We start from the raw sequence: 13,500 nt of genomic DNA, 5'->3' as shown, positions 1-13,500 counted from the left end.
TGAGAGATGGAAGACCCCCCCCCCAGCCGCCGCCACCTTCTCGTCCTCCATCCCCAGCAGCAAAGGCCTCTCTTCACCTGCCTCCCCTCCAGCAGCTGGAAAGGCAGATCATGGCAGGCGCACCCGAGGGCCCTCTAGTTCAACCCCCTGCCATGCAGGAATTCCTGGCCATCTGACATCTGCTTAGAAACCTCAGAGGTAGGAGAGACCCCAGCCTTCCTTCCTGATGTGTCGTCGGAATCCCCTAGTAAGTTTTAAGCCAGAGATTTCCAAACTTTTCACGTTGGCGACACACTTTTCAGACCAGCATCATTTTGCAATACACCAAGACTACAGCCAGGTTAACCAGAGGTTAAACTAACCCATTTCCAGCCCCTGGGGAAACGTAGGGGGCATTCGCAAGACACGCTGACCCACTGCAGCCAACCCAATAATGTGTTGCGACAGAGCTTGGAAAGCTCTGCTTTAAACCATTGGTTCAAGTTCTAGCCTCCACAGGAGCAGAAAAGCAGCTTTCTTCTGTTTGTGCCTTTTCTGTCCTCTGCAGAAAGGCTCAAAGTCACCCACACCCCCCTTCTTCCTATCTGTGTGTGCCCCCCACCAGAGGCCTGGAGGGTGGCATCACGAGAACAGGCCTTTTCTGCAGTGGCCCCGTTTAGGGGATGCTCTGCCCAAGGAGACTCGCCGGGCACCAGGCAAAAGCTTTCCTCTAGAAACAGGCCTGTGACCTTTTAGAAGTGGGTGGGATGTTTTCAATGTATTCCCCCCCCCCCTTTGGTTTTACCGCATCTACAGCCTGGATAGGGAAGTTTTTAACGTTTGATGTTTTGCACACTCAGATGGGCAGGGCACAAACATTAAATATTATTATTAGGCGAGGGTATCTTTGTCCGTACAGTTGGAAGGCTCTTTGGGCCAGACGGAGCAACTGTCAAACGTAATAAATAATGCCACGGCAGCCCTCTCTCGCAGGAGCACGATACAAAAGGCTTTTATTAAAAGGTTAAAACAGTCCAATACTGAAGTGTGTAAGAAAGGTCGCAGCGGCAAGGCTCAGCTCACAGTGGTTAGAGACGCAGATGCAGCCCGGGTCGCAAAGGACCCCCCTGCACTGCCAAAGCCCTTCTGTACGGTGAGTGCCAGAGGCGGCCCCACCCTGGGTTAAGGTTTGTGCTTGGCTGAGGTTCGGGGAGAAAGAGGGGGGAAACGGAACACGTAGAAAAAAGTATAAAAAACCTTGGTTGTGCAGGTTTGCTGGGTGGCGATGGGCTGACCGCAGCCCTCCCTAAATGCACCAGGCTGGACAGGCAAGAGGGGGGAGGGAGTTGCAACCCCCCCCCAGTCCAGAGAAGAGGCTCGCGTTGTGTCCAAGGCACCGGCCTGGGGAGGGGCCCAATGCTCCCCCCGCCCGCATCCCCCCACCCAGCAGACAAGCACAGACAGGAAGCAGCTCCTACAACTAGAAGAATCTCTACCCCCCCATTACACCCCACGCAGGGCCCACGGCTCCTGCCACCCCCTCATGCACCCCACCCTCCTATGCAAATCTCCCACCCCCCACTATTCCCTCCCCTCTCAACCTACAGCCACGCGGCTCAGAGACCCCCAAAACAACACCACCCTGCCCCCAAACCCCAGGTCCAGCCGGCCCCGTGTGGGGTGGGTCCAGACCAACCCCGATTCGTAGCAGCTCCACACCCCCTCCTCCTGCACCCCCAAACCTCCCCACCGCCCCCAGAATACTGCAAAGGTCAGAGGTAGCGACTGGAGAGGCAGCTGGTTAGGGGCCCGCCTGCTCTGTGGGGCAGGGCAGAGGGCGTAAACACACAGAGAGAAAGGCATGGCAGCCGTGGTAAGAGGCACAGAGCTGGCAGGAAGGCTGGGGGGGTTGTAAACAAGGCAGAGGCCCTCCCCTCTTGGCCGAGGTCCCCTGGGAGCCTGTTGGGGGTGGGGAGGGGGCTCAGGAGACGGGGCTGGTGTGCTGGGGGCGCCAGAAGCACCACTTGCGCCGCGGGTGCTGTTTCTGAAGCATCTCCTCCTCCAGCTGGCGCTCTCTCTGCAGGCGCAGGAAGCGGTCCTCCTCCTTCAGGTACCAGATCGGGGGCCAGCGATGGCGCTCAAAGTGGGCCTGGTTCTCTGGGGGGGGGGGGAGAGACAGGGAGACGGGGCTGTTAGAATCTGGCTCCCTTCTACCTTAAAAGGAACAGGCAGGACTGTTGTGTGTCACATGCCTGTTCACATTTCCAGCACAGCGCTTTCTGGGAACTTCCGTTTGTATATAGCTTTTGCATGGCTGCTGTTTTACTGGAGACGAAGGGAAGCAGACATGTTTTTTTCCTTTGTTCCTGCTACTAAATAAAACACTAATATACTGCTTGCACACGGCTCTGTCCGCCTCTTCTGCTGTGAGAAGATTTATTCACTCTGCTGACAGAGTGTGCACGGGTCTCTAAACGTATCTGAGGCTTGTGTCGCCGATTGATGCTGTTCCAAGGGAGACCGGTGATCGTCCAGCTACCGGCTGGTGGCTGGAGCCCCCGTCTCCCCAGCAGTATTCAAACAGGGGCATCCAACACAGACCCCGCCACCTCCGCAATTCAGCACCTCCCAGAAGGGCAGAAACAGCCCCACCATCCCTTTGCCCATCTAGTGCCCCACACCTGCAATGCAGAAACCACACCTCCTGCCTCCCTGGGCAGAGGGCCGCCCCCCAAGCCGAGGAGCTGTGCCGCCCCCCCCCGGCAGTGGTTCCCCCATGCCCAGGGGCACCTGCCCCACGCCCTACCTGGAGACATGCACTTCATCTCGCGGGGGAAGCGGCGGCAGACGCTGTTGTAGTTGGTGCAGAGATAGTGAAGGCACCAGGCAGCCAGCTGGCGGGCATTGTGGAACTGCGGGGGGAGGAGGGGGCAACAGTGAGGGGCACAAAAGCAAATGCACGGCCCCCACCCCATCTCCAAAGATCCCTGAAGCGACTCTGGGGGTCATCTGGCCCAACCCCCTTGGAAGGCAGGACTCTGCAGCTGCCCTATATGGGGTTTGAACCCGCAGCCTTGGAGCAGAAGACTCCAACCAACTGAGCCCTGTTTATCTTATTTCCTTCTTAAATTGTGGTGCCCAGAACCGGACACTGCGCTCTGACCGAGGCAGGAGAGAGCGGATCTGTGCCTTCCCTTGATCCGTCCACTATCTTGATTTTGAGAATGACTCCAAGCCACAAAATTCACCATGCCGGGGGGAGAGGTTTGCTCAGTGGCAGTGCTGTGAATCCAGAAGGCCCAGTCCTGGCAGCAAATACATTGGGGGGGGGACTTCAGACACCCCATGTTCCCAGGGGCAGAATCCAGAAGCCCCCCAGGGCAGACACCCACACCTAGGGCTCCACCCTGCAAAGGCTGGGTCTCGATCCATCTTCAGTGCAGCTGCGTCCGCTAAAAGGCTTTTGCTCTCAAGAACTCCAGTCAGGGACACTGGTAGCTGGCAGAACCTCAGCTGCCCCCCCCCCCCGAATGGATTGGCAGCTTCCAATTTGTTATTAAAAAACATGCAGAGTTTAGCATGAATTGGAAAAAAATCTCATAAATTGCGTGTTGCGAACGGCTCGGAGGACCCTGCAAAAATTCTGCATCTCCTTTGGTTGAATTTATCTTCTTTGCAGCTAATAGCTGTGATCTCTTTCAGGTCCCTTCCAATTCTACACTTCTGGGGTTCCAAATACGGACACAGGATTCCCTCTCCGTAACACAACGTGACATTTGATTTTTCCTAATGGCCTCAAGAACTTTTCCAGCCTAACATTGCGCTGTTTCCCCCCCCCCGGGGGAGAGTTCTGTTAATTCTGTTGTATTCATTTGTTTAATTAGTTCAATAACAACAACAACAATACTAATAATTAGAGAGGGAGCCTGGGGGGCCGATGAATACCTGCGTCATCTCCAGGTAGAGGATCACCTGGGCGTCAATCTCCACCTTCTGCAGGCTGGCATGGACCAGTTCATCCACTGCGTACTGCTCTGGGGAGAAGACCAGGAAAGGGCGTCCTCAGACTGGGAGAGGCAGCCTCACCCCCAAGAAAACCCAGGAATGCACTCTGCGCATGCTCAGGGGCCCCACTGCCGCTCCCCAGAACCCACCCAGGGCTCAAAAGAGAGCACATTCTCCCTGTGCTCCTCTCCTCTCTTCCCTGCTCCCAGGAATGCACTCTGTGTGCGCTCAGGAGCTCCACTGCCGCTCCCCAGGACCCACCCAGGCATTCCTAGACAGGGCTCCAAAGAGAGCACATTCTCCCAGTGAAAAGGCTCCCTGCGCTCCTCTCCTCTCTTCTCCCAGGAATGCACTCTGTATGCGCTCAGGAGCTCCATTGCCGCTCCCCAGAACCCAGACAGGACAAGCGAGAAAGAGGCCCCTGCTTCCATTTCCTCTCTTCCCCACCCCCAGCACTGCTTCCTGAGAGGCTAATGGCCCCCACGCACCCACCCGCTGCTGGCCAGCCATCCAGGCTCGGGGACTCATTGATCCCAGGGACGCTGCGTCCCCAACAAACAGCCTCATTATCTTATCGGCAGCTTACATAAGCGGCCTCCAGGCAGGAGGCAGCAGCGGCCAGATGGGTGAGCGGGGGGGGGGGGGAGCCCCTCCTCCTCCTCCTCCTCCCCCCCCCCACATCCGGGTCCAGCCCAGCCAAGGACTCACCGGTCAGGGCCTGCAGGCGGGTCAGGCAAAGGCGGTTGGTCAGTACCAGCAGCTCCATGGCGTCCAGGTCTGGTGTGGGGACAAAGAGGCCCGTGTAGAGGAACTCCAGCACGGCCCGCAGGCAGGCGCAGTTGGTGCCCGGCAAGGCGACCTGGGGGGGGGGGCAGAAGGGTCTCTGGAGGAGCTGCCTTGGCCTGGCCCCCTACCCTCCGGCTTTGGGCCTTCTGCCCATAGATCTCAAGCAGGCGCCTTCGCCATGCAAGACCAGCTCTGCATTTATAAGAACTGGACGGGTGGCACCCGGAACTCCTTGCCACTTGAGATCAAGCAGGTGCCTCCAGGGCCAAAGATTCTGGTTTGGAAGACAAGCCTGCCAGGATGCCGTGAGAGAGTCACGCTTTTCGCCTGTCCTTATTTTAGCTTTGCAAAAGCCTCACTTTATTGTTGCACCTTTTTTGCAAACTGCTTTGAGGTTTGCTTTTCGGTTTCGTTTTACAATCAGGCGGTGCATAAACTTTAGGAAATAAAAACAATGACTCCTCTGCTCTCCTCTTGTCCCCAGTCCTGGGGGCTCCTGGGCAAAGTCACGCAACCCCCTACAACCCAACGCTTTTCCTCGCTGCCCCCCCCCCGTTGCCCCTCCAAACCTCCCCACCCGGCCCTCCAGCTCCTCCTTGGACTTGGGAGATTTCTTTCTGGAAGGACGGAAGCTGCTTCCGCCAGCAACCCAGAAAGAGCGCCCTCTGCACATGCTCAGAGGCACTTGCCTTGCTACTTTACAGTTAGCCGGGGAGAGAGGCTGAACCCCCCCCCCCCAAGGGGAACAAAAGAGTCTCTGAAGCCCAGACAAGACGGAAGCAAGACGAATTTGGGCAGGCCGGGGGGAGGCCAGGGTGCCGCCAGAAGAGCCTTGGCTGCCGCCCCAGCCCCTCGTGAGCCCCGTGACCCTTTCTTTTTGAGATGCCCGATTTAACTCAGGCCCTGGCAGCTCCTAGCTGGGGGAGCACATTCCAGCAGCCAGCTGGTTTTCCTGCTGCCAAAGGGGTCGGGCGCGGGAGGGAAAGAGGCCTGGGCCCAGCTTGAGGGTCGCAGAGCACGGGGTGGGGGTCAGAACTCGCCCCACCAACACCACCTTTGCCATGCAGAGAGAAGGCGGGTGCCTGGCAATGGGCGCACATTCGGTCGGAAGCCTGACCCACGTCAGAAGCCCATGCCGTTGACCCGCCAGGCCTCTTGGCTCAGCTGCCAGGACAGCCACCCCCAGCCCGAGGCCAGTGGCAAGAAAAGATATACCGTGTTTTTTGCTCCATAAGACACACTTTTTTCTTCCTGAAAAGTAAGGGGAGATGTCTGTGCGTCTTATGGAGTGAATGTGTGGTCCCTGCAGCCGAATTGCCCAGGGGAGAAAAACAGATCGTGCTTTTTTTTTTTTGGAAAGAGGAAAGTGGGTGTTGAAACAAAGCTGCTGATCGTTTGCCAATCGGGGAGAGAGATAAGGGACGCTAGAGATAAAGGAGGCTGCCTGGGAGGGGGAAGGTAAAAGCCCATGGATCCTCAGGATTTTTGCATTGGGTTTTGCACTAGCTCAGGCCACAGAAGTGCATTCGGCACCCTGGCTTTCAGGCACCTGCGTGGGGCTAGCTCTGGCAAGAGGACAGGGCAAGACTTGCACCTTCCGGAAGGTGCCCCCCCCCCAACCTTTAGCCATTCCAGCCACAGGAGAGCCAAGAGACAGAGCAAGAGGGCAGCTTTCCCTGGCTCCTCCTGCCCCCAGAACCGTGGCAGCTGGTCATTCGGGGCACAAGGCGCTCCGTGTGGGCTGGATCTGGAAGCCGCAGTCCGGGCAGGATGCTGCAGAGCAATTGCTGGCTGGAGCCAGGCCAGGTCACCGTGGGGCACCTGTGTGCAGAGATCTGCCCACCTTGCCAATCTGCTTCCTGGCCAAGTTCAAAGTGTTAATCTTAGCATATAAAGGAAGCCTGGGACCAGTGAGATCGCCTTTCCCCACATCTGTCCACGTAGATCTGTGGGACTGGCACTTGTACAGGTGCCACACAATATCCCCACCGCATGTGGGAGAACATTTAGTGTGGCAACACAAACACTCTGGAGGCTCCCGGCCTGCTGATCTCAGGCTTTGCTTTCGGCTTATCCAGACCAGCCGACCCAGATGCTTAGAAAGTTTGCAAGAGTTTCAGTTGGTTTCTGTCTATTCTAGTCTGCTTTTAACTGTCTGCATATTTATGGCCGTCAATCTTTTAGTGATAATTTTATTGTTTTAAGCTTATTGTAAAACACTTATCCTTCCCCCCCCCCAATCAAGCAGCATATAAGTTTCCAGAGATAAAATAAACAAGCTGTTTAGAAGTTGTGGTTTTCCTCTTCCCTCCCTGCTCCTTCCTCTTTGTGTGCTGTGTCTCACTGGTTATCAGCCAGCAGGGAGGGACTCTGATCATACGGAAGTTGCTCTGGGAGCCTTTGGGGCTGAAGAGCGGACTATAGATGCGCTCTAAGCACATAATAAAATACCAAAAAATGGCCTCCGAAATCCCCCACCCCAAGGATGCCCAGCCAGCGACATCCCTGAAGGCTCAAACTCCCACCCCAAGAGGGGCCCCACCCAGCACCCTTTCCAGGCCTCCCCGCTGCCCCCCACTCCTCACCTCCGCAGCGCAGCTCTCCCGGAAGGTGCTCCCAAACATGGCGACCATGAAGTCGCAGCCGGCCAGGAGAAGGGGCTTGTGGGCCGGCACCAACCCGTCGTCGACCACAAAGACAACATCTGGCAGGGAAGAGAAAGCGGGCCGTCAGGGGGGGGGGGGCTTCCTCTCGGAGAGCTGAATGCAGAAGTCAGGGCTAACCCCCCCCTGGCAGTTGGTCCCCCAGCCTGGGCTGAGAAACCTCCAAGGAAGGAAAGTCCATCTCCCCACAGTCTGTTCCACAGTCACCCAGCTCTGGTCCTCAAACATTTGATCGGACACTGCTTCAGATCTCTGACGGTGGCTCGCTGCCCCATCTGCCCGGGGACCAGTGCCGGATTTATGTATAAGCTAAACAAGTTATGCCTTAGGGCCCCACTCTCTTGGGGTCCCCCAAAAAATTTAAAGGGGAAAAAACTGGATGTTCATTTCCAAAATATAAGATAAAAAATAAAACCTACATACAGCAGCAGTGTTTTGTGTTGTGTCAGCTCCTATGATGTAAGCCTGCTAGCCTGCTCCCTAAAATATCACTGGCTCTTAATTGTATTTCAATTCAACAATCACTACATATTTTGTTATATGCAAACGGCTTTAGATACCTCCGAGGTCCATAAATCACCATATAGCATCTATACAACACCAAAAAACAGTGACAATTTGTTGTGGACAAAGGACAGCTGGACATAGAAAGGGCCCCGTTACCTTCAGGAGCTGAGGGCCACATCAAACCTCAACCTGGCCCTGCCTGGGAGAGCCCTTCATGGCTGTCACATGACTTCCCAGTGTTGGGGTTGGACTGGATGACCCCTGGGTCCCACTCCACAATTCTGCAATTCTCTTCTCTCCAGCCGCTCCTCCCCGGAGACTTGCCTCCCTTCCCCTCCTCCCTTCCTGCCCAGCTGAGCCCCCCTCCACCGCCCCCCTCTGCCCCCTCCTCTACCTGCAAAGGTGCCCTTGCTCAGGCACTCCTTGATCCGGTTGGCGCGGCGGACGTGGAAGGCCTTGGTGATCTCCTGGTTCATGAAGCTCTCCTTGTTGAGGATGTTGGCCACCATCATGCGCAGGTCAAAGACCTCCAGCAGCTCAGCGATGGCCGCCACCTGCATCAGGTCGGCGCCGTGCTGCTCCAGCCGCCCCGTGTACAGGTATTCCAGCACCGCCAGGAAAGGCCCCACCTGCACCAGCCCATCCAGGTAGACGGCCGCCATGGGCTTCTCGCGATGCGTCACGGGGTCGCGCACCGCCTCCTGGCGCATGCTGACGAAGCCCCGGCCCCAGCCCGCCAGCGCCTGTGGCGCCCGACCCAAGCGCAGGGGGTCATCGCTCTGTGAGGCCCGGAGAGAAGCTGCCGCCGCCGCCGAGCCACACTGGATGTCGGCATCCAAGCTCCTAGTCCTCACTGCCGGTTCCTTAGCCCCCGCGGCCTCGGGAGAGTCCAGCGCAAAGAGGTCATAGAATTTAGAGCAGGATGTGGCCAGGTAGACCCGGTGGGCAAAGACCCGGTGGCCCCCCTGCAGGCAGAAGACCACGTCGGCGCACAGCGGCTGACGGAAGAGGGCGTCGGGGCCCCTGCCCTCTCCGAGCGCCGGCTCCGGGATGTGGATGACGGGTGGGGGCGGCTTGGGGGGCAAGAAGGGGGCCTGCAACAGGGGCCGCTGCACCTTCTTCAGGTGGGACTTCCAGAACTGCAGGTGGCGGCGAGAGATGAGGGCGGCGCGGATGGCGTTGTCAAAGACGTCCTTGATGCCAAACTGAGCCACCATGCTGGTCTCGTAGTAGGGGATGCCCAGCTCCTTCGCCACCTCGTGCCCACACTCGGGGGGAAGGATGTCCGATGGCTTAATGGGCCTGGGGGGGCGAGGAGAGGAAAGGGGAGGGGGTCAGGACAAAAGGATGCCAGGCAGAGCCTCTCCGGGCTAAGACAGGGAAGCACCAAATCATATTCAATTTTTGCATCACTAGGATATCTTTTTCCCCCAAGGGGGTGCGCATGGTTCTCCCCCTCCCCATTTGTCCTCAGAGCAACCACCACCCTGCAAGGCTGAGGAGAGAGGCTGACTGCTCACAGACAGGCTTTGCGGCTCAGCCGGGATTCGAACCCTGGTCTCCCAAGGCCTCGTCCAACTCTAACAGTCACCCTGCACAATTATTCTAGGGGACAAGGCGGGATCAGTGGCAGGCCTACATTTCGGGGGCCCGGACGCTTGAACTGTCGTGGGGGCCCCTTCGCAACAAGGAACGAGGTCTGGAAAAACCCCTGTCATCATCTTCAATGACAGACCACTATCCTTTTAAAATGAATGTAACTACCGCTTCTCGGATTCTGATTAAAACTGCTGCCCTGGATTATCTCACATGTGTGAGTAAAAGTTTCCTACGGATTACTTCTGGGTTTTGGGGGTCGCGCATGCACAGAAGTGCTAAATCGTGCTTTGCGCATGCACAGAAGCGCCAAATCGCAACCGGTGCGTCCACTTTGCATGCTGCACTTATTAAGGAAAAATTGTTAAGCAATGTGAACTACACACTTGTGGAATTAACGGCTCTGGAGCTTAAATCTCCTTAGTTTCCTAGCAGAACCACCCCTGGGGGGCATCTCCCACCAGACCCCCAAAAACAGGGGCTCTCGTTTGGCACACAGCCCCGAGAGCATCATGGGGGTGCATCGTGTGTCTTGGTGCCCCTACTTGGCCAGCGGTCGGCGAGCGCGGTTGACGGCCTCCAGGTCAGCGTAGCGCAGGTCCAGCTGGCAGCCGACCAGCACGATGGGGGTTCGTGGGCAGAAGTGCTTGATCTCGGGGTACCACATGCTGGTCACGTGTCGCAGGGAGTTGGGGTTGGCCAGGGAGAAGCAGAGGACCACCACGTCCGACCTGCGGGGGGAGAAGGCAGGCGGGTGAAGGACCCACCACCGCTGGCACAGACTGGCACTTGGCCCAGGAGGATGAGTCCGGGATTTCCGTTCCCAGAGCCCCGCGACGTGGCGCAAGGGGCCAGGGAGCCAGGACTCGGAAGGATCAAGGGCAGACAAGCGGTCAAGCCCGGCTGGCATATCGCACGTGGAGAACCCAGGGTGCCCGCTTCCTGCTGATTTGGCCAGGAGACCTCCAAGTTGGAAGGGACCACCAAGGTCCCAAGATGTCCCAAGAGTGACAAGGCCAGGTGGCCCTGCCAACTTGCAGCTGCCAGCCTGAGCCAGGGAGCACCTGCTCTGCCAAAGGGGAGCCCAAGGGTGAAAATCCACAGGAAAATCCACAGGAAGTGGAGAAGGGGGTCTTTCTCTACACCTGGGGAAGGGGGGGGGGCTCCTAGTGAGAAAGAGGCCGCAGTCTCCGGGGCAGATGTGAAATAGGAGATGGCCTCCCCCCCGCCCCCCCTTCAAGAATTTCGGAAGGCTCAGCAGCCAAGTTGTGAACGTGGAGAACGTGAGTCGGAGGCCGCAGGGCGCCAGGCCGGGTTCCAGGGCCAGGAGAGGCCTGGCAGAGAGCAGGGAGGGGGAGGAATGAAACACCAACCCGCCCCCCCCCCCGCAAGCCCAACCCAGGAAGGCAAAAAGACACTGCAGCCCACCTGGAAGTGGAAGGCACAGGACATGCAAAGGGAAGGGAGGGGGGCTTCCTCTCCATCTGTCAGGGATGTTTTCGTTGCAATTCCTGCATTTTGTGGGGTTGGGATAGATGACCTTTGGGGGTCCCTTCCATTTCCATGATTCTGTGCAAGAAATCACAACCACAGCCAGCCAGCCCCCCAGACCCTTCCCCCGAGGGCTGCAAGGCCCTCCTTTCCCAGCCCCCTGCCCGCCACCCCCAGGCTGCAAATCTCTGGCCAACCCCTCCTGCGAGGGAGACCGGCTGCGGCAGCCCCAGCCTGGGACACATGCTTGGCATGGCGAAGGTCCCAGGTGGGAGGAGGCTGGAAGCAGGCGGCCCTCTGTCTGGGCTCCCCCTCTGTGGGTCTCCCTATCTCCTGCCCTCCCAGTGCCAGCGGGCACAGACCCCTTCCCTCCCTCCCACCCACTCCAGATAAAGCTGTCCCCCTGGAGGGCTGCTGCCAGTCAGAGTAGGAGGGACATGGAAAGTGGCAGGCTCTCTGACACTGGAGCTTCCGTTGTGACCCCTACATTGCGTGGGGTTGGTCTAGATGAGCTTTGAGGGTCCCTTTCAACTCAACCTGTCCCTGCCCACCTGGGGAGCCGCCACCCCCCCTTTGCCTCACCTGCCGTAGGCGAAGCGCCGGTCCTTGTGGTGGTCCCCAAAGGTGTCCCAGAGCCGCAGGGAGATGCTGACCTCGTCCACCACGTCCCGCGAGCGCTCCAGCACCTGTGGGTGGGCATGGGGTGGGGGGAGACAGGGGGGTGGGGGGTCCGTCACAAAGGAAGTGGCAGGAGGGGGGCGGAAGAGAAGGGAAAGGGTCTTTCTGGTCCCCCAGCCCGCCTCACCTCCTGGCACACGCGGTACTGGTCGATGGCCCAGACGGTGGGTACGTGGGTGGCGAGCAGCTGGTACTGGGTGAGGGTGGCATTGCAGGCCCTGGCGCAGATGAGGCGGGTCTTGCCCACGGCGTTGTCGCCCACCACCACGCACTTGATGGTCTCGACGTTGGGGCGCTCATAGTCCAGGTCCAGATCCATGGGGCTGCAGCTGAGAAGGGCAGAGGGGAAGGGGGCAGGCGGGTGCCCGTCAGGTGCAGCAGCCCGGAGGACAAAGAGCCGTCCTGTCCCGTCGGGAGAGGGCGGCAGGGCGATCGGGGGGGGGGGGTCCGGTGGCAGGAGGGGGGTGGCCAGCTCCCTCCACCCCCAAAAAACCCCCTGGTAGCGGCAGGGGTGGGGTCGTGGGGCACTCATAGTCCAGGTCCAGATCCATGGGGCTGCAGCTGGGGAAGGCAGAGGGGAAGGGAGGGGCAGGCGGGTGTCCGTCAGGTGCAGCGGCCCGGAGGACAAAGACCTGGGTGTCTCCGAGAGAGGACGGGGGGGCGAGGGGGGGTCCCCGTGGCGGGAAGGGCGGGCTGCCAGCTCCCTCCCCCCCCCCAAAGCCCCTAGTGGCGGTGGCGGGGCGGGGTGGCTCATAGTCTAGGTCCAGATCCATGGGGCTGCAGCTGAGAAAGGCAGAGGGGAAGGGGGGCAGGCAGGCGGATTCCCGTCAGGTGCAGCAGCCCGGAGGACAAAGACAAAGACCCATCGGGAAAGCACGGCGGGGGGATCGGGGGTCCCGGCGGCGAGAAGAGGGGGGCGGCCAGCTCCCTCCCCCCCGAAAAGCCCCCCACGTTCATAGTCCAGGTCCCGATCCATGGGGCTGCAGCTGATGAAGGCCGAGGGCAGGCGGGTGCCCGTCCGGTGCAGCAGCCCGGAGGACAAAGACTCAGTGCGCGGAGACGCCCCGGCCCGTCGGGAGAGGGGGGATCGGGGGGTCCCGGGAAGGGGGGGGGCGGCCAGAAGAAAAGCCCCCGGCCCGGTCCTTCCCCCCTGCTCACCGTCTCCGCCCGGCTGCGGCGGGGCTTCAGGGCCCCCCCCGGGGCGGAGGGCGAGGCGCGGCCCGTCCGGGGGCGTCTCCTCCTCCTCCGGGGCCCCATCCCATCCCGGCGGGGCGCCGCTCTCCGCCCTTCTGCCCGCGCCTCCCTCCGTCCGACGCCCCCTGATCTCCCCGCCGGCCACGCCCCCGCCCGCCCCGGCCACGCCCCCGCCCCGCCCCGCCCCGCCGCGCCGCGCTCAGCCAATGGCCAGCCGGCGCCGCCCCCCCCCCCGCCCGGACAAAGGAGCCTCCGGCGCCGCAGCCACGCCCGGCCACGCCCACCCGCCACGTGACGCCCTGGCCACGCCCACGCCTGGAAGGCGCGTCAGCGGCGGGAGGGGAGGCGCGCTCTGCACATGCTCTGCGGCACGATCGCCCGCCCGGGGCTGCTGCTGCAGCTGCTGCTGCTTCCAATTTTATTCTTATTACTTCTGATTCTTCTTCTTATTATTATTAGTTAAATGTATGCGCCGCACTTCGCGATGCCCGTTTGCTCCCTCCCTGCGAATTCTTTTCTTGCTGCGAATGCGGGTCTTTCTTTGGGCGTTTCTATCTCAGGGAGGGGTCCAGGGCTGACCCACAGCCCCCCTGCGAGGGAG

General features: G+C 59.7%; 1 protein-coding gene across 1 annotated transcript; it reads right to left on the bottom strand.

Annotated features, from left to right (window-relative positions):
• Positions 1-966: 966 nt before the first annotated feature.
• On the bottom strand, positions 967-12,989 carry LOC307224217 (rho-related BTB domain-containing protein 2-like). Its single transcript, XM_079990857.1, has 10 exons — positions 12,864-12,989; positions 11,833-12,034; positions 11,610-11,713; positions 10,082-10,267; positions 8,335-9,242; positions 7,356-7,474; positions 4,693-4,843; positions 3,925-4,013; positions 2,786-2,891; positions 967-2,136 (listed from the first exon to the last, which is right to left on the bottom strand). Exons 2-10 carry the CDS (start codon positions 12,022-12,024, stop codon positions 1,961-1,963), a joined length of 2,031 nt encoding a protein of 676 aa, XP_079846983.1. The 5' UTR covers positions 12,025-12,034; positions 12,864-12,989; the 3' UTR covers positions 967-1,960.
• Positions 12,990-13,500: the final 511 nt, after the last annotated feature.

Source organism: Podarcis cretensis (genome assembly GCF_951804945.1).
Source record: "Podarcis cretensis genome assembly, chromosome: 9".
Classification (NCBI taxonomy): Eukaryota; Metazoa; Chordata; class Lepidosauria; order Squamata; family Lacertidae; genus Podarcis; species Podarcis cretensis.
The sequence above is the reverse complement of the archived record's forward strand: the minus strand, read 5'-3'. Positions and strand labels throughout refer to the sequence as shown.